The sequence below is a fragment of the Prionailurus bengalensis genome, chromosome D4, assembly GCF_016509475.1.
Source record: "Prionailurus bengalensis isolate Pbe53 chromosome D4, Fcat_Pben_1.1_paternal_pri, whole genome shotgun sequence".
Classification (NCBI taxonomy): Eukaryota; Metazoa; Chordata; class Mammalia; order Carnivora; family Felidae; genus Prionailurus; species Prionailurus bengalensis.
Window position 1 is genome coordinate 59,587,691 of NC_057359.1, and position 20,122 is coordinate 59,607,812.

Here is a 20,122-nt window from a genome sequence, read left to right on the forward strand (position 1 = left end):
GAGCCGGCTGTTTCTCAACAACAGGAAAGCCACTGGGTGACTAATACAAAATCTATTTACACTTGATTATCTCCTTCCCGTCCAGTAGGTAGGTCATTCTGGTAAATGACAGACCAGCCAGGGAACTCTGTACAGTCCATGACAAGCCAGGCAAGAGGGTGGAAGGGCAGGTTTCAAAACAAGGCCCAGGAGCCCTAGGTTAGAAGTCAGGAGACCCACTCCGCAGCCCGCTGCTGTGTGACCTTGGCCAGCTCGTGCTCCTCTCTGCGCCTCAAGCAGAAAGAGGATGCTGGGTGAAAAGGACTGGTCTTCAAGGAAAGTTCTATCCTGACAGCTCCCAAGCTCAGGGAGGGCTGTGACCACCAGGGCTGGCTGAAGCCTGGAGCGGCATGGAGAGAGGGCAGCAGGGAGGGGGAAGGGTGTGAAGCACAGGGCCTGCAGGGGGCGAGGCAGGTGGGTGGGAGGGGAGTGAAAGTGGGGGGTCATGGGGATGGTTTGTGGAGCAGAGCTGCGCAGAGCAGGTGAGGTGAGGAAGACACAATACGTGGACATTCTGGGAGCAGAGTCCACAGGAACTGCAGAGCTGGGAAGGGCCTGGACTCAGGGGCCCAGACAGAAAGGCCCTTTACTTTCTTAGCCACTGGAAGAACAGGGAAGGAGAACAGCACTGCCTGGAATCAGGGGGCAGAGATGGCGTCAAACACATGAGGAAGGTGGAAATCTCAGGTGGGGTGGCCAGAAATGACCTCCTGGACACCTAGTCAAGACTCGGAGAAGCGTTTGCTGGTCTTTCAAGGTGCAGACCTGTAGCTCTCAGCTCTGTCTGTCCTGAGAGCAGAGAGCGCAGTATGCATGCTCCTGGGAGGGTGACAGGCAAGATCTGGGCTGGTGCCATGTGAAAGTAATGGGGGTGGGGTGAAAGGACGTACAGTCCTGACCAGGATGGAGAAGCCCAGTGTGACCACAGGAGCAGGGAACCTAAGAATTTATAAAGGCCCTCATGGTGCCCAGGGAAGAAGGCAAAATCTGATTTCCCAGATGAAGGAATGAAGGCCCAGAGAGGAAAAGCAACCTGCCTCAGGTCACACAGTAGACCAGGGCAGAGCCAGACTCACATTGTCTGCCTCCTTCCTCCTGAAACATGCCACAGCTGGAACACAGACACTTGAACTTGGTACATACCATCATTCAGAAAGCGCACTGCCACTAGAAGACGCTGTACCAGAGGATGAGAAGATACAAAAGGATGTCCCTCCCCCCACCCCCTTGCCTTTAAAATTTGTGACTGGCTTGGGGTGCCTGGGTGGCTCAGTCGGTTAAGCGTCCGACTTCGGCTCAGGTCATGATCTCACCGTCCGTGAGTTCGAGCCCCGCGTCGGGCTCTGTGCTGACGGCTCAGAGCCTGGAGCCTGTTTCAGATTCTGTGTCTCCCTCTCTCTCTGTCCCTCCCCTGCTCATGCTCTGTCTCTGTCTCAAAAATAAATAAAAACATTAAAAAAAAATTTTAAAAAAATTTGTGACTGGCTTTATCTGACGGTACCTACTAGCATATAGGAGAAAAATGGGCAGAAGGCAAGTTGTGAGCAAGGAAAACAGCCACATCTAGGCAGCGGGGTTCTGTGTGAAACGGTTTACTTTTAAATTCCTCTTATTATGCTATAAAGTTGATTTAACAATAAAAACATGCTAAAGACTTTTTAATGTGTAATTGCTTATAATAATAAAAATTATGGGAAAATGCTTTCAAGTAATGTTTATGTGATTCATCCTGCAAAATGATACTTTGAACAATTTTTTAAAGAATGTTAGGGTGGGGGGAATCAGACCTAAAAAAGGGGCCTAAGTAATGGTACAATTCCCAGTTATTTCTGTAGGCCCTTTGGGAGTACAGGACAGATGTAAGTGCTTTAGCTGCAGCTAAGAGCACTACTTTTGCTGCTTATTTAACCTTTCTGAGACTCAGTAGATTTGTCTGTAAAATGGGGATGCTGGAAGTACCTCTACCTTACAGGCTCCTTGTGAGGATTAAATGAGCTAATCATGGTTATGGGGCACCTGGGTGGCTCCGTCAGTTAAGCATCCGACTTCGGCTCAGGTCATGATCTCATGGCTTGTGAGTTCCAGCCCCATATCGGGTCCTCTGCTGTCAGCACAAAGGCCACTTTGGATCCTCTGTATCCCCCTCTCTCTGCCCTCCCTGGCACACTCCCTCTTTCTCTCTCTCTCAAAAATAAGTAAACATTAAAAAAAATAAATAAATGAGCTAATCATGGTTAAGTCCTTGGGGAAGTGCCTGGCACACACAGAAGCCTTTCTGTAAAAGTGAATGGCCACCATCCATCCCAATCACCACCACTACCTTGGGTACCTCTGAGAACTTCTGGGCTGAAAGCCTGGGGAGAAAGGGTCCCAGTTGAGAAATATTCTGCACCTTTAGGTCAACTAGAGTTTCATGACCCAATCAGTCTTTATACTAAGCTCCTGCCCCATGTGCTTTTCCTATCATTATCCTATCAAAAGCCTCATTTCCTGCCACTCCTCTCCAGCAGAAAGATCCCACGCCTGCCTCCATGCCTTTGCTCAAGCCCTTCCCTCTGCCTGGGTTGCCAGACCCAGCTCTTATCACTACCTCCTACCACCTCTCCCCTCCCATCTCACTTGGACTGCCCAAACCGGAAGCCTTCACCCCTCCTCTGAGCTCCTGGAGATTGACCCACTCATCTCCATGCACCCACCACTGACCACCTGGGTCCATGCCTGTCTCCCTTCTTCATAGATATTCCTAAAGGCAGTGACAGTATGTGCCTAGTTTACATGGTCAAGTCTCAACACAACAGGGCAGGGCAAGGGCTCCAGGTTCGGCTGACCAAATGCACTGCAGAGGGCCTGAGGACCACCTGCTCCACTATCCTGCTGATTTGGCCACCTACCTCCAGGTGGGCAGGGACCCCGACAGGGAATGGCCAGAGAACTCAATAGTACGTAATACCAAGTGAAGGCCCAAATAGGCCCTTTGCTCCCCAATAACAATACTCTCATACACATGTGCAGAGCAGCATGTTCTTCCACCCGAGACTCACATCAGTGTTGTGTGCCCTATTTTACAATGAGGACACTGTGGCTATCAAGAGGCTAAGCATCTTGGCCCACCAGGCACCTGAGTCAGCCTGACTGGGAGCCCAGCGCCCTTCTCACCAAACCAGCAGGCTCCATGTGCCTGGGGCCCTCAAGCCTGGGGTTAAGACACAGGGAAGAGGGTAAGAATGGGCTGTGAGGTAGGGCTTTGGACAGAGGGTTGGCCTGGGGACACCAAAGACATTGGGGCAGGAAGGAAACTGAGGCCCAGATGGCATGGAAAAGGCCAAGGCCAGAATCTGACCTTGAGAGAAGGGTTGTGCAAGATGAAAAGGGGAATTAGGGCTGTATAGTTAGCACAAGCCAGGCTGGCACTGTCAAAGGAAGCTGCCAGATCCTTTCCTATTCAGAGCTGGTCTCCGGTACTCCCTTCACGGGCCTGGTCTTAGGTGTCTAATGATGATGCAATGCACAGTGAATCACGACATCTCGGAACTCACAGTTGACACAGACTTCAGGGGTGGCTTGAGCCAACCACCCATCTGTTACTTGACTATCTTTATGTCATCTCTCAATGTGGGCTGTTTTGCCTCTGCCTGGATACCTCTAGGGATGGGCAACACATTGCCTCACAGGACAGCTTCATATTTAATTGGTAAGTTCAAAAACATCTCAAAAGGATTATGACTTTTTTTGAGCCCGTTTCTCTACCTATAAAAAGGAAAGCTTGAACTGGGTCACGAGCTTCCCCACTGGGTTCCACAGAGCCCTTGGGTTTTCAGTAGCTACCTCTGAAGCTGCTTTCGGGATAGAGAGGCAATGGGGGCAGAGAGTGAAGCCCAGGCAATTCATGGGCATTTGGGTTGTGAGGTTCTGTGGAGAGCTTCACCTCCATCTTGAACCAGACCCTAATTCCTGTGGGTGATACAAAGGGGAATCTATGGAGACGGAAACTGAGGCAGACAGAGGGAAGAGGTGAGAGGAGCCCCTGAGGAAACAGGTGCACTTCTCCTCACCCTCTTTTGCAACCACAGCCTGTGGGGCTGGGCTGAGTTCTCTGTTCACAAAAGCACACCTCCCCAAAGCGCCCCCCCCATCCACCCGCTGCATGGAGTCAAGAAGGCAAGAACAAAACCCCATCAGCTAATCACAGGCTGTGTGAGCCACCCGGGGTAGGAGGGGGGTTCTGAAAATCAAGCTGCAGCACCCCAGGGCTGCACAGGCCCTGGACAAAACGTCCTGCACAGTGGCTGAAATAGGGCCTCAACAGTCAGCCTCACAACTCACTATCTGGCTACTTACTTAACCTCTCTGTGCCTCAGTTTCTGCATCAGTAAAACGGGCAGCTACACTTTAAAGGGTGATGGTGAGGGGAGCCTGGATGGCTCAATAGATTAAGCGTCCGACTTTGGCTCAGGTCATGATCTCACTGTTCGTGGGTTTAAGCCCCGTGTTGGTCTCTGAGCTGACAGCTTGGAGCCTGGAGCCTGCTTTAGATTCTGTCTTTCTGTCTGTCTCTCTCCCTCCCCAACTTGTGCGCGCTTGCTCTCTCTCTCTCTCTCAAAAATAAGTAAGTAAACATTAAAGAAAGAAAGAAAGAAAGAAAGAAAGAAAGAAAGAAAGAAAGAAAGAAAGAAAGTGATGGTGAGTATCCAATAAGAATTCACATCAAATGCTGTAAACAAGTACAAGAGCCTAGCAGCTACCTCCACAAATAGGTAAAAACAGAGGCACAAAATGTGTTGCCAAAGCTCAAACAGCCAGTTTGCAAACCAAACAGCTAGAAGTATGACCAACTGCCTGCTCTAAGACTACTGCTTTGCACGGGGAAACTGAGGCCCAAGGTCATTCAGGTGGCAAGTGGCCATCTCAGATCTGCTTGATTCCACCTGCGCTCCTTCTGCAGTAGTACAGAGAGGTATGCCATCTCAGGCAGAGAGGGGATGTTCTTCCCAACAGGGTTATTCCTATCTACCAAAGACGCTTGCCCTGTTCCTAGAAGTTGCATGCACACGTAAATGTTATAGCATGCACCCCGTGATCCACTGCTCCCCCCTCCCCTGACGAGCTGCTTCCTAGAACATTTACACAGCACTGGCTCACCCCAGCCCCCTCTCCCTGCCATCAGTCAGAGCGATGACGTTACACACAAAGAATTCTGAGTCAAAGGGAGCTGCAGTAAGGTCGTTACAGCTAGAAAACGTCCTGTTTAATCACCTATTTCCTTAGAAACCGAAAATGTGGGTAAATTTGGGCATACCCTGTAAGCTAGGAAGAGAGTGCAGAGCAGCAAACACAAGGATGACTCTTTGGAGACAGAATGCATAAGATCTTAACAGATCTCTAATTAAATCAAACCGCCCTGCCTTGGACCTAACTGCCGTGGGTGTGTCTTATTAAAAAGCCAAAGTCCCACAGAACAGTTCTGTCCAGCTAAGCAGCTACTTGACACTGAGGTCCACGGATGCACCAAGGAGGAACCAGCTCCATTCCAAAGACAGCCGTGTCTACAATGTCTGGATTCCCAGATGTGCCCTTCCACCCCAGTCCCATGTTCTGCAGATGAGCCCCTCACTTGTACCTGTGTGACCCCAGGGAAGCGATTTGTCCTGTTTCCCTCATGTGTAAAGTGAGACACTACTTCCTTTTGCAGGGACATGGTGAGGCTTAAAAGTATATATGTCAAAGGGCCCAGTACAGAGCCTGGAGCTTGGCGGGGGTTCCAGCCTCAGATGGCTCCCGCCGTTTCCTTGTGTCCCGGATACCCCAGCATCAAGCACAAACATACACTTCCTCCAGGACTCCACCCCACAGACTGCCCTGCCAAGCACAGGCCACACTTGCCATTCTGCCACCAACTTACTATGTATCTTCAGGCAAGTATCTCTCCCTCTGTAGCCTCAGTTTTCCCATCTATAAAATGAGGCTGTTGGGTTCAAGTGGCCTTGAATATCCCTTGCTGCCTGACATCTGAATGTGGCAGAGGGTCCCAAAGTCACTCCTGTAACCACCACTCCTTTAACCCTGGGCTGACACGCCCCCAGTGCTCCCACAGAGCTGACAGTTCACCAAACCTGGTGGAGATGATGGCATGTAGCAGCGGGAGTGGGTATCACTACAGTCCTGAGGTGAACAAGATTCCACCAGCAGACCTGTTTCCCTAAGTCGCTGGAGGAGAGCAGGCTACCCCTTCGCCAGGCGCCAGCCCCAGCTCTCTGCCTCTTGCTGCCCACAGAGGCCACTCTCCCAGGAGAGATCAGGAGAGAGCAGGAGGCCCTACAGAAGTCTGGTCTAATCACTCCCTGCCTCAGCCTTTTGCAAAGTGGCTAAGCGTTCTGGAGGCCACACTGGTGGCCAGAGAATCAGTACCCAGGAACGGGAGAGCATGAGGCAGAGTCTTAGAGGCAGGGTCTGGATTTGTATCCGTATTTTTCAGCAATTGTTGCATGCGGTCTCCTCAACCCTATGAGCTACACTCGGCATGGGCGCAGCATACACTAAGTGCTCAATGTTGCTTCCTTTCCCTTTCTTCTTCTAATTTGAGAGGAATCAAGAGAATGTACCCAAAGACATGAACACCGAGCAAACCATAAGAGGGCCACTTTAGAAAGTGGCATCTGTAACTCAAATCTCAAGACACACAGGGCACCAATTCACTAGGCCTCAAAAGTCAAAGCGGCTCCCAACCTGCTACTGGCCACGCTCCTGCACTCTAGTCTCATGTGGTACCCCTGTTCATGTTCCTGCCCGGTGTGGGGTCACAGGGGGCCAATCCATAGGACTATTCTTTTGTCTCTGGACCATCCTCCTGAGCCAGGAGGACCCATGTGTATGGTTTCTCCCTACTGCCTGCTCATCCCAAGGGTCTGAGATGGCAGACACCTCATAACCATTCACTCCTTAAAGATGCCTAAGCAGGATACTGCACACATAGCCACTTTCTTCTGGGTCCCACATGACTATTTGGACAAGGTTTTGTCATCTGGGGCCAACAGGAAAACAGCCACAGTGGGGAAAGTCTCTGTATTTTCTATAAACCTGCCATGTAGACCAGAGGACTTAATGCTGCTTCCAGCTACATGCCAAAGATTTCCTGGTGTGGGGCCAGGGATAATTTTGTCCCCAACGATCGAACACCACCACCCCCCTCCCCCCTTCTACTAGGTACTGAAAGTAAGACGACCCAGCATGATTCTTTGATTGCCCTGGCTGCTAGGAAGCTCCAGGCTAAGTTTTCGATCTCAAAAGCTGTATTTTTCTTCAGCAGAAATTCCTTTTGTATTTTTTTAGTTCTTACCTTGGGTAACTGTTACTTGGTGCCCTGTACTTTTTCTGGACTTTCAGTGTGCCCTGCCAGGTTCTTCCTGATGTAGGTGAGACATGAACTGGTGAACTGTAGTGAAGATTCAACACAGCACTATCCTCCAACCACCGTGGTGCAAGTGCAAACCTTCCCCTGCTGAGGCTGGCTGGGCACCTGCCAGGAGCGGCCCCTCTGCCTCCCTGCTGAGTCCCTGTGCCAGCAGCTCTGCTTACCTGTCATGATCCTCTGGGCCTCGTAGGGCTCCATGTAGCCAGCACTCTCTCCCTTTCCTGCTTTGTTCTTGAGATCATTCTTGGCATCGAAGGGATCAGAATAGTCATCAGCAATGGTCACCTGCAGGGAGCAAGATGGCAGGAGTGTGTGAATCCACCTCTGGCTTTCTGCTTCACTTCTGTTCACAACCAGGCTTTGTTCCAACAGACATAAATGGAGCCTGCCTCATACCAGCAAGGAGGGGGAGGTGGAGACAGGAAAGAGCTGGTGCCTGCCCTTAGGGAGCTCCACTTCTCGTACCCCTAACAAAGAGACCCACACTGGCAGTGCTCCTTACAAGGGAGGGGCCTCTGAGCAGGCAGCCTGGCTGTTCCGGGCACAGCCATGAGAACAAGAAGGGCATCTGGGTAGGGAAGCACAAAGGCAAGGACCTGGAGGGCGTCTTTGGGGAATGTGAGTTGCTCAATTTAATGGAATGGAAATGGAGGAAAGTTGGAAATGAGATAGCAAAGCCTAGAGATGCTGACATGCTCCTGGTGCTGGCTGAGGCCTAGAAGAGCCTGCCTAGAGATAATTATGTTCAGCGTTCCATCTTCCCCCAATCTGGAACACAAGCATGCCTTGGGTAATCAGACAACAATTTGGTGAGATCAACACACTGCAAACATGACCGTGGCCCCAGGCAGACCCAAAGAAAATACAAAAGCAGCTCAGGGACCCATAGACTGCCATGGTCAGAAAGGGGCTCGGAAGCAATAAACTGGAAGACTCTTCTGTAACAGATGGGGAAACTGAGGTCCAGAGAGGGAAGGGGCTTGACTAAGACCCTCAGCCATATCCTCTGCCTCTCAGGGCTGTTCTCTCAGCCTCCTCACTTGTCAGCATTTCAGAAAACAGCAAAGTTCCACCGAATACAGAGTCACCTCGGGGTAGGCAGCGGGGGCAGGGAGGGGAGTCCTAGGAGCACGTGAGAATCTGGGATGTGAACACTTTGGAGACAAAGTTCCACATTTTCCCCGGAGGAGAGTAAAAATTCTTGGGCTAAGAGTAAACATGGCAGTTTCTCCTCCCATTTCTGACTTTCTAAGCTTCATAAAGGGGCACACTTACTAGTGGGGAAACCCACTCCCTGTCACAGCACCCTAGCCCCACAGCAAAGTTGCTGTGACCTCCGTGGAGTTCTTTGCCCCTTTGGTCACATCTGGCAAAGGGCAAGTACTCAGCCTCCCGGCCAGGGCCACCCAGCTGCCTCTCTGGAGAGGGGATAGGTTAGCATTTCTCTCAACCCTTGGGGTTACATGAATTGTTATTTAAATTGTGGGTTTAATTAGAAACCACAGGAGCCTCTTCTCTCTCCCAGCTCCTGGAATGTAAAGCATTTGAGGGGCCTATAAACCCAGGGGAAGGGAAAATCCCCCTTTGTCTGCCTGGTAAATGGCAGCTTGTGGCAGCAGCCCTGGCAGAGGGAGCAAGTGACCTTCAGCTGCCAGGAATGTGATGCCCGCGGAGGGACAGCGTGCAGCAGCCCTGTCACTGGCATGCGGCCGGTGGGGGCGGGGGGGAGCTGATGGGAGGCATGGCACATAGCAGTCACTGCTCCCTGAACAAGAGCAAGCTTATCAGGGAATGACCCAGGGCGGGAGCGCCCGAAATCTGAGTATGTGTGATCCCACTGCCACTGCTCTGCCACTGCTTCATTGTGGCTGTGGGACAGGCTTAGAGTCCCAGCGGGGACACTTCCAGATGCTGACATTGTAATCGTGGCCTTTCTTGAGACTCACTGAGCTCAAATGACACCAGGCAGGGGGAAAATGGGGATGGGGGGAGCGCTGGGTCTGGCAATGTCTTTCACTTGATATTTCTACTCTACCATTTGCAGAATACATTAGGGAGAAAATTATACACGTGAACCACTGTCAAATAGAACAGCTCAGAGGCTGATCTGGTGTAGGGTTTTGTGTCTCAGAGTTCAAGTGACTAGAAGTCCAAATGGAGAAAACCATGAGCCTGATGTGGATGACATCTATTCCACACAGCCTTACCATCTCTTTTCAACATGAACATCCTCCATCTATTTCAGGAAGGGAGCAAATATTTCCCCAAGAAAACCAAATTATTTTGGGGGGATTAGCTGAGGAAGGGGGAAGACAGGGGAGGGAGTGGGCTGCAGTCTCCGTAATCTGGAAATCAACATTCCAGCTCCTTTCGGAAGTGCTCTGTAATTTGCAAACAGGGAAGGCTTGCAGGATATAAACCAAATCTTTGTTCGCCCTGGGACAGGAGCTCTGGGAGGCCTTCAGTTCAGCAGACACTATCTGTATTTTCTAATTAAAACGAGATCTGAGCTCAGGTTGTCAAGGGGCCCCCAGCTGCCTGCCCTGCTTACTTCCGTTTCAATAAGAATTTACAAATCCTAAAACCAGGAAAAGCCCCTGGTCTCTGCTGACATATGGTTCCAGTTATACCTGCTGACAGTTGAAAATCCTTCCATTAGAAAAAAAAAAAAAGTTTAGAATTGTTAGTTTAAGAAGCAAATCGGAAGGTTCCTAAAATGTATATTTAATCAATTTGCTTTCCAACTTCAAAGTGAGGTTGGTGGAGGGGAGGGAATCTGAGGTTTGAGCAACCTGAAACTTGGCAAACACTTAACTGAGCTGTCTGACCTTTTGCAAAATCATGTCCTGGTTTTTGGAGTAAAAGTTTAACCAGGTGCTGGGAGAGTTGAGCAGGCAGTTAACCAGAGTGCCCGAGCAACTTGCCACAAGCCCTGGGCCACAAGCACTGAGCAGTGTAACTGCTGTCCCAATTGCCCAGCTCTCGCACTGCAAGTCAGGAGGGCTGGCAGGGGGCTTGAGTGAACGTTGCTGATTTTCTGAGTTAAAAGAAAGGGAAGCAGTTTCCCCAGATGTGGGTTTGGATTCCTACTGGGGCTGACACTGCTTTGCTTTAAAATGTCCTTGAATCTAATAGAACAATTCAACCCAAAGGGAGCCAGTTGGGACTTCTCTGCAGGTCAGGCTACCTGCGCTTGTGAGAACTTTTCCTTGATTTCCATCTTGGATTGGTGAAGACCTGACTGGCATTGGGCATTGGACCCCTTCACGGGCCTGCTCATGGTCCCACAGGCACAGAGCTTAGAGGGGGCCAGCCTACTGGTCTCACAACTCCACTATGCAGCTGAGCAGCAGCAGAAAGGTGGGCTATTGGAGCCTGTCCAACCAGCGGGTCACAATCGCCTTCTTGGCCTCCTGGGATGAGTGCACTGGTCCATCTCCGAAAAAGGAAGAGGGTTATGGCTAAACCCTAGGCAAGGCTTTTCTTGCTTTCAAACAAAACTAGAGACCTCAGGTCAGCCCAGTGCTCCAGAGGACTTTCACAGGCTTATAAAGCAGTGGGTTCATGGGGGTCCTTGAGAGACCTGCTTTAAATTCTCATTTTGTAATAGCCCACTGCAACCCAGAGGGTTTCAGAATTCCACCATGCTTGCTGCCTTTCTGAATAGGCTCTGTGAGCTGACTGCAGACTGCAGTCGGCTCCACATGCCTCTTTTCTGGTTTGCACACACTGCTATGTGAAACTGGTCCCTCCCTTCCAGTAGTCTGAGGCCTGGGTGTTTTTATCTTGGGAATTTTGCTTTGTGATAGGAAGTAGTCTTCCTGTTCACGCCCAAAGGGAAGCACTAGAGGAAGATGGGTGTTGCCACTTGACCACACTTGGCCACATGCTTTTCTGAGACAGCCACACCTGTGGGGAGAGCCGGGTCCTCTTCCCATGCTCTCAACGGAAAGGTAAATTGGCAAAGCCTCTTTGAAGGGACAGCTATTGGCAAAGCCCACGAAAATCCAAAAATGCACATGGATTGACCCAGCAATTTCATTTCTTGATATTTATTCCCAAATGTGCACAAGGAGCCAGGTAAGGATGCTCACGGGAGCACATAATAATGAGAAACTGTAACCGCCTGCTATACCCATCAATAGGGGAATTGCTAAATAAACCGTGCTAGTTCCATACTATGAAATATTATGCAGCAGGTTTAAAAAAAAAAAAGCAGTTGCTCTATATGCACTAACATAGTTCTCTACAGCATAGCTTTGAATGGAAAGAAAGCAGGTTGTAGAATAATAAAATACAACATGATACCTACTTATGAAAAATGAAACAGAAAGCTCTATTAATGTAAAGAAAAGACCTAGGGAGAAATAAACTTTTTTTAAAAAGAGATTTTATATATTTTTTAAGTAATCTCTACACCCAACATGGAGCATGAACTCACAATCCTGAGATCAAGAGTCACATGCTCTATGGACTGAGCCAGTTGGGCATCTCTAGGGAGATATAAACTTTAAACAGATATCTCCTCTGGGGCAGCGAAGGCCTGAGATTGAGTGGTTAGAGGAAATCAAAGGAGATTTGCCTGTAATGTTAATGTATTTTTCAAATAAGGAAAACTTATTAATGTGTTACATGCAAAATTAAACTTCTTAAAAAAGCACTCTTTTCATAGGCTATTTTTGGTACAGTAGATAAACTGTTTCCCAAACTTGCCTGGAGATAGGAATGGCCTGGAATGCTTGTTAAAAAAACAGATCCCTAGCCCCAATAATCTGTATATTTAATAAGTAACCCAGGTGATTCTTACCAGGAAAGTTTGAGAAGCTTTAAGCTACAGCCAGCCCCCTCCCCCACCAATCTAAAGCTAAACCTCCAGATATTACTCTGGAATTTCACTTTCCCCAGGTATTTCTCAGCCCTGTTCATTAAACTGAAGTAAGAAGTCAATGTTAAACTCAGCTCTCTCTTGTTTCTTCCCTGGGGATTAAGTAGAGTAAGAGATGACCCAACATGCCTTGGTCCATCTCCAGAATCTAAGACGTAGAGGTAATGGCATTCCCTGTGTAATTCTGAGGGCTGGCCCCAGATGAAGCAACACAGCCTGGGCAGGGGGGAGAGGGTTACCAGGCAAGACCCTGCCCTGCCCCGCCCCATGAGGGGAGACTGAGCCATGAGGATGTGCAAGGTTCTCTGTCCTGGAGCATAGACCTGTTTAGGCTATGTCAACATGGCTCTCAGCAAACTCTGCAGGGAGATCACACAGCCCCAGGAAAGCTGACAGGACTGTGGACAGTAGCCACTGCTGAAATGCGTGAGGCATCCCTGCTTTTAAAAAAAAAAAAGGCGTGATAAGAGAGGCAGAAAAGCACCACCTTCTGGGAATGGGTGACCCACGCTGTCCCTTCTGCTCCACGGGCACCTCCTCTGAGCCATGTGGTCACTTCTACGAGCTCTGCTGCCTATGGGAACTGGTGGCATTGGGCTGCCCCAGCTCAACCACTTGTTGGATGAGGCAAGAGAATTCTCCCTCATTCTGTGCTGCTTTTCTTTCCCTGGGAAGTGAGGGGGCAGCACCCCATGAGGTCCTGGGTCCTTTCCAGGCCCATGACTTCTACCCCAGAGCAAATTGCATCTGAACACACCTGGCAATGTTCTACATGGTCCCAGTTGGACCGTTTCCTCACCAGTTTGCCATTAAAACTATACAAGTTTTTTGGGGCGCCTGGGTGGCGCAGTCAGTTGAGCGTCCGACTTCAGCCAGGTCAAGATCTCGCGGTCCGTGAGTTCGAGCCCCACGTCAGGCTCTGGGCTGATGGCTCGGAGCCTGGAGCCTGTTTCCGATTCTGTGTCTCCCTCTCTCTCTGCCCCTCCCCCGTTCATGCTCTGTCTCTCTCTGTCCCAAAAATAAATAAAAACGCTGAAAAAAAAATTTTTTAAAAACTATACAAGTTTTCCTAACAGTTTGTGGGTCACAGACCTCTTTGGAAATGTGACAGCTGAAGATGTGGCTCCCTCCAGTTTATATATGTCTGCAAAGCCGCAGGGCTCACGTCAGAAAGGTCAAGAGTACTGTGTTAAGACCAAGTCCCTGTGCATTGAGCCACTTTAAAGAACAGCTAAGATGGGACATACTCTCTGTGCCTTATATAGGCAGTGGGTGCAGACTCTATCATAATTCAACACACATCATTCGCCTGCTGAAAATACAGTGTGATGTGTGACTGGCCTCCCATTCATTTGGAGGTGGGGAGTGGGGGGCACAGGAAAGGACAGCATGAGTCCACTTATCTTGGCTTACAGCCACACAGCACCCAAGGCAACCTGGCTCCTTCTCTCACTGTGGAGGTCAGGAGGGATCCCTGAAGGTGACCGAACAGCATGCAGGGCATGAGGTGGCAGCAGCAGCCAGAAGGCTCCCTGCCTCTGTCCCCCAGTAGGGGACTGGGCAGACCGGAGTCCTGGTCCTCCTTTGAGATCCACCATGACACAAACCCTGGCAGGCATGATGTCCCCATGATGGAGGCTCTGTTGCCATGCCAACTAAGAGATGACATTAAAGAAACTGAAATGTTGGGGTGTGGAGACAGCTTCAAATGACCAGCAGGCTGTCTAAGAAAAAGACAGTGGACAAATGTTCTGCACATACCCAGAAACTATATAGAAGCAAGCTCGGGGAGTCAGAAAGGACATCTAATGGCCATAAAGGGACATGCTGCCTGGAAACCAGAGTTCCTACCACTTCAGTGTCCAAACAGAGGTGCCAAGGTGGGTGTCTGCTTTGGGTAGAGCTCAGCTCACCGGCTATCACCTGTCTGTGCTCTGTTTTCTTAGCACAGATTCAGCCGCCCTGCAGCAGAAGTTCAGCTTCCAGAACCACCTAGATGGGTGGCTGTTTGCAGAACCCCCACTGTGACCAAGGTAGGAGATATTTCCAAAGCTCAAAGCTGACCAGCAGCAGCTGCCTGGGGCCGTGAAAATACACAGAAAATGGCACCGCAGAAAGGAAGGACATCACCAAGCAGGGATGGCCCTGCAGAGTAACTCTGGACAGCCTGCTTTATCTCTGAGTTTCATCAATTCACCTGTGGAACTGAACAAGAAGATGGCTTGGCTTCTCAGCTTCACATGAATGTTATGAGGAGAAAACACTGAGATGATTTGGGGACGCGTCAGCAGTTTACAAAGAAAAGGCGATGGTGGCAACTTCTGGGGGCCCAGGATGGAGCTAAATGCTGGGCAGAGTCTCTGCTCACAAGCGGTGGAGATTTAGTGAAGAAGACAAAACAGAGACCTAAGAAGAACCCATCAAGGCTCCAGTGGTGACAGAGAAAACTAGCTGCAATTAGGCATGACAATAGCTGTCAGAGTTCTCAACCACAAAAAGAAAAATGTTTGTGAACAATCCTTTTTTTCCTTTTATGCTTTGGGTAAGATGTACCTCCTACTCGGGGGCACTTGGCTAAGAAGAGAACCTCGTGGGACCCCCGGGGCCACCCCACCTGTGTGCTGGGAGGCAGCAGCGTGCTCCTGGTCTCTAGACTGCGTCCAGGGCTCCGAGCGGTCCAGAGAACCAGGCTGGGACACACATGGGGCTGCGGAGATGCCCCAAGTGGAGATGCAAGCAAGTACCCCCTTGCTCATTTCTCCCGGTCCCTGGCTTTAACCATCATAAGACAACTCTCCTTACAGGTGAACCAATAAATCATTTCTGACATGGCAAGGAAATTAATCTGGGGAAGATTAATTAGCTACATTCTCGCATTCAGCGGCAACTCCTGGAAATCAGATGGAGGGGAGCACTTTTTCACACTGACCTAGGACTGGTTCCCTTTCTTTCCTCTGAGGTCTGATTCAGCCATGCAGAATTCAGAATTCTGCCCAAAGTTCTAAGCCGCTCTTTTCATGCTTGGAGGTCAAGTGCTTCCAGTGGCCAGGAGTTCATGACTTCATAATTCAGTCATGTGGGCAATCTTCCTCTGGCAGGCGCCACCCATTGCTTTGTGCAGACCTTGGGGGCTCTATTGCACACGCTTCTTTACAGACCAGCCAGTTATCTTGCCCCGCATGTCAGGAGGCCAGGGGTGTTTCAAGTGGTCTCCACTGGTCTTTCCAGTCCTGCCCCTCCCACGGCCACAGCTGCTTGCCTAGACACCTGCAGGCTCCAACTTGTTAGGAAAAACGCATTTCAAATTACAGCCTCTGTCAGCTCCTCTCAGGCCCTGCTTGCTCAGCCCCTCTCTCTCTCTCTCACACACAGTCACACACACACACTCCTCACCCTCCCTCAGTTTAACCCCGTGGAGAAGGCTCTGCGTCCTGGGTGGGAGGCTGCTGGAGTGGAGCCCAGCTCAGCCCTCTGTTTACCTCAGAAGCTTGTTGAATAGGTCGTAGGGACTGGCTTCTCAGCATCTCTCAGCAGTGGAAGGTTCTATTTTGAACTCAGAAATAGCTCAATCCTAGAATTTAATTGCCTTCAGCTAGGACCAGAGACAGAATTCACTGCATCCCTCCTGAGGACAGAAGCACACAGGGGTCTGCAGTGGCATTACATGTGAGGTCAGAGTGGAAGAGTCCTGGGAGATAATCTAAGTCCAATGGGTTTCAAATTTTTATGTGTGGAATTGTGTAAAGGAAACCTCACATGGAACCCCAATATGTACCAGTACCCAATCTGAAAACATTGAATTTACTGGGGAGCAGGAGGCCCCGAGGAGGAGGGGTGGTAAAGGTCAATACCCAAAACAGGTAACCCAACGTTTCCTAATACACAGGTCCTTGTTGTTTCTGTAGTACCTATATGGCTATCTAATGTTTCTTCTAAAATCATTCCTAACGTGGGGAAGCTGGCTGGCTCAGTCAGGAAGGCATACGAATCTTGATCTCAGGGTCCTGAGTTTGTGCCCCACGTTGGGTGTAGAGATGACTAAATAAATAAATAAATAAATAAATAAATAAATAAATAAAGTTTAAAGAAATCCTTCCTAACATTGTCAATTTGCACAAGCACTCTCCCCACCCCTAGGAAAAGCTTAGCGCCTCTTGCAAGGACCACCACTCTTAACATCCATCTATCATCTCCTCCCCCTTCCCCCAAGACAGCTCCCTGTGGGAGGTGGGCCCCAGGCAGCAGCATCCACTGAGCCTCCCTTTGTCCTCCCCTAGGCTCTGGCTCAGCACTGCCCAGCCCTCCAACAAACCCCATCAACTTCCACCTAGCTTCCCAGACAGTCCTTTCTTGCAAGTTTCTTGCTCAAGTGGGACAAGTGCTCCTCCTGGGGTTTGGGGTCACTGCCTAGAAAATGCCTCAGACCAGCCCTGGATCAAGAAGGGTAAGAGTGGGATTTTCTTCTTTCCTTTGCAGAACACTTAGGGTTGGAGAACATATCATCTGGAGCAGGGACGTGGGATGGCTCTCAAAGTCCTTTACTGCTCCATGCCTCAGCTGCCTTGTTTATAAGGTGACAAGAGGATACGGACTAAACGGACCAGGATTAAGTGATGGACTTATAATGGGTCCAGCACACAGCAAGTGCTCAAGAAATGTCAGGTGTGATTATCATCATCTCAACCGTCATCTAGCCTGATGGATCCCCTCGTCTTATGGGGGAAGAAACTGAGGCCCGGAGAGGGAAAGGGGCTTATGGAGGTCACCTGGATATCCAGGAAGAGAATGCTCATTACTGGAGTGACAAAACCAAACTCCCACCAAATCGTAACCACAGGAGAACCTGTTATTTGTATGTATGTATAGCCTGCCTGCTTCCAAAATGAGTTTTGGACAACTGAATTTAAGTGATCTTTCTGTGCCTGGTAGGCCCGGCCCTTCTGCTGCTTTCTTCCTGAGAAAGGATCAGGAATGCCCGTGAGGCTTTCTCACGGTAACAGAAGACTCTGTACAGTAAGAACAACTTCTCCAGTGTTCTCACAGGAAAAGTATGTAAAGCAAAACAGAGCCTAGAAGCCAAAGGCCTTTCTGAGAGCTACAGTACCTTTAAAAGCCAGGCCTCCGTGCAGGCTGTGGAGATGAGCTGCAGTGGGCTGGGTGAGGCGGGGTCTCTCCAGCCCATGTGAGCTCCATGCCCAGAGCTGAGATTAAGGGGAGAAAGGGCTCAGGCCAGGTGCAGCCCAAGTGACTGGCAACCCCGGCCCCGGGATCCGTACTAAATGAAGGGGCACTTCTCTCTGAATGGATCCCATTAGGATGATGCATGCACATTTCTAACACAAGAGCCGCAAGGCAGGCCAGAGCATCTTAAAACACAAGCAGCACTAAACAGCTGCCCTCCCCCCAAAGTCACCACCTTTTTATTGAAGACATGCAGCATCGGCCATAATTACCACCACCAGATTTGAGGGTTCCCAATTATATTCCGCTTAATAGTGGGTGCTCAGTAATAAATGGTGATTCACTTTTTAAAATGATGCCATCAAGCTTCAATTAACTCTTTCTCACATGCAGACCTCTAGGCTAAGAAACTGCCCCTGAACCCCAAAGCACTTCTCATATGTACTCAGCACTTTCCAATGTAAGTACAGGAAAGTTATTGCTGACAGAGCTTTGCGACAACAAACCTGTCTGTAACGGTGTCAAAGCCTTGTTCAATCACATTTACCCCATCCTCACAACCTGCCAGGCAATGAGCTCTGAGCTGGGATGCGGCAAGGAGCAGAGGGAGGCCTGTACCCCTGCCTCATGGAGCATCCAGTCTCCAGGGAGAGCAGTATTAATCAGTTTACCTCCCCGCAGAGGGCAGGAGATACTCAGCAGGCTTGTTTGAGGCAGACGAGTATGTGCACAGGTGAGGCCCCTTCGTACCCTTTCCTGAATTGCAGCTATGTGGACACCTGTCTGCTTCGCCAAACCTGGGAGGCAGGTTCTGGAGCCGGTTCCCTCTTTACCACGGACAGCCCTGGCGTGCACTAGGGCCCCTACAAGGTGTGCCAGGCGGGAGCCAGGGCAGGCAGGGATGCTGAGGGCGGTACTGGATTCAGAGGTTCGAGCTTCAGTGCTTCCTGGCTTCTCACCAGCTGTAGGGCTCTGGGAGGGTGTCTACCTTTTCCGAGACTGAGTTCACCCACCTTCACTGGGAGAACATCTTCCTTCTGGAGCAGGAGGAGATTGAATCAATGGACCTACGGGTAACACAATGGCTGGCACATTGTGTCGGCAAGGTAGGAGGCACTGGAGAACATGGAAAGGATGCTGTTCTCACCTTTGAGATGCCACAGGCCACATATCTTAGTTTGGGTTCCCCCAATCACAGACCTTGAAGCCAGGACTCAGGTGAAAGCCCTTTATTTGTGACCTGAAACTTATGAGGGATGTGGAAATGGGCCAGGGAAGGCAGCAGAAAAGCTGGCTAATCAAGTCAACTACCAAGGTGGGCAACTAGAACTTCATCCCACAGGAAAACTGGGGCGGTGGGGGGGGGGGGGGGGGGGGCAAACACCAACTAACTCCTGGAGTCACCACTGGAGGCTGCTCTTGGGTCCCTGCCCTTGGCCACTCTGGTGTTTGTGGGAAGGGTGGCTATCCGCATCCCAGCTTCTGCATGAAGCCCTGGGGCAGATATGGGTTCAAGCCCACTGAAGAAGGTCAGACCGCAGGGGTGGGAGGGACTTGGTGCGGCCTGACAGCATCAGATAGCTGCCTAGGACAGAGGAAGCCTCATGGAGAAGGAGTGAGGTGAGAGGAGAGGTCCACCGGATAAGTTCACCCAGTTGAAGCCATAGGAGGGCCAGTCAGATTGACCTGGGCTCCTATGCCACTTGACCCCTCACCTGCCCAGCTCACTGCTTTCCTCTGAGTTCCAGTTTCCTCATCTGTGAAATGGGAAGAAAGATCTCCCTGTCCCATCTCCCTCTGGGGATTTAGCGCAGATAATCATTTTGCAAATGCAATGGGGACTGTTACTGAATCTAGGAATCAGGCTATCCCCACAAGCCACCCTTCTCAGTACAGGTAAGCTTCCCTACACGAAGTCCCATGGGTCATTTTCTCCTGGGCCAAAGATCAAGTAGGCAGCTCCCTAAGGAAACACCCGGACAAAACCAATTTTGGGGGACCAAATGCCAGCATGGCAGCTGTTGCCTGTGAAGAGCTGTTGTCCAACGGGTGGGGCTGGTGTACCATGTGAGTACCTGGGAAGGCCACGCCGGGCAGATGGCACCACAGTGAGCCTGTGTGTGGACAGGCCGCAGCTCTTTACGACTGGCTAGTGGTACATCAAAGCACTACAACGACCCCACGTCTCTTACCCTGCAGCCAGGGGTGCTGGCTTCCCACCCCCTAGACAGAGAAGTAGTGGCCTCCAGTGAGATAATGGAAAAATGAATCTCCTCCTTTTCCACACATATATAGGTCAGGGCACAACCAGAAGTACAGAAGGGCAAAAACTCTGACCTGGTAATGCCCATCCTAGGATAGGGTGAGTTACCTGAGGACACCCACAATGCAGCAAGCAAAGAAGTTATGGAATCTTTATGGATTAAAAGAAAATGCTTTTTCATAAGAGACTGTTAAAAACTGAGAACAAACTGAGGGTTGATGGGGGGTGGGAGGGAGGAGAGGGTGGGTGATGGGTATTGAGGAGGGCACCTTTTGGGATGAGCACTGGGTGTTGTATGGAAACCAATTTGTCAATAAATTTCATAAAAAAAATGCTTTTTGGCATC

At 50.1% G+C, this 20,122-nt stretch overlaps 1 protein-coding gene across 2 annotated transcripts in view; it reads right to left on the reverse strand.

Annotated features, from left to right (window-relative positions):
- Positions 1-20,122, reverse strand: part of SHB (SH2 domain containing adaptor protein B) — a 137,206-nt gene that overhangs the window by 78,379 nt on the left and 38,705 nt on the right. For both annotated transcript variants that reach the window (XM_043565648.1, XM_043565649.1), the window contains exon 2: positions 7,612-7,732. In XM_043565648.1, coding sequence (XP_043421583.1) covers positions 7,612-7,732 — 121 coding nt within the window. The remainder of the gene's footprint in view (positions 1-7,611; positions 7,733-20,122) is intronic.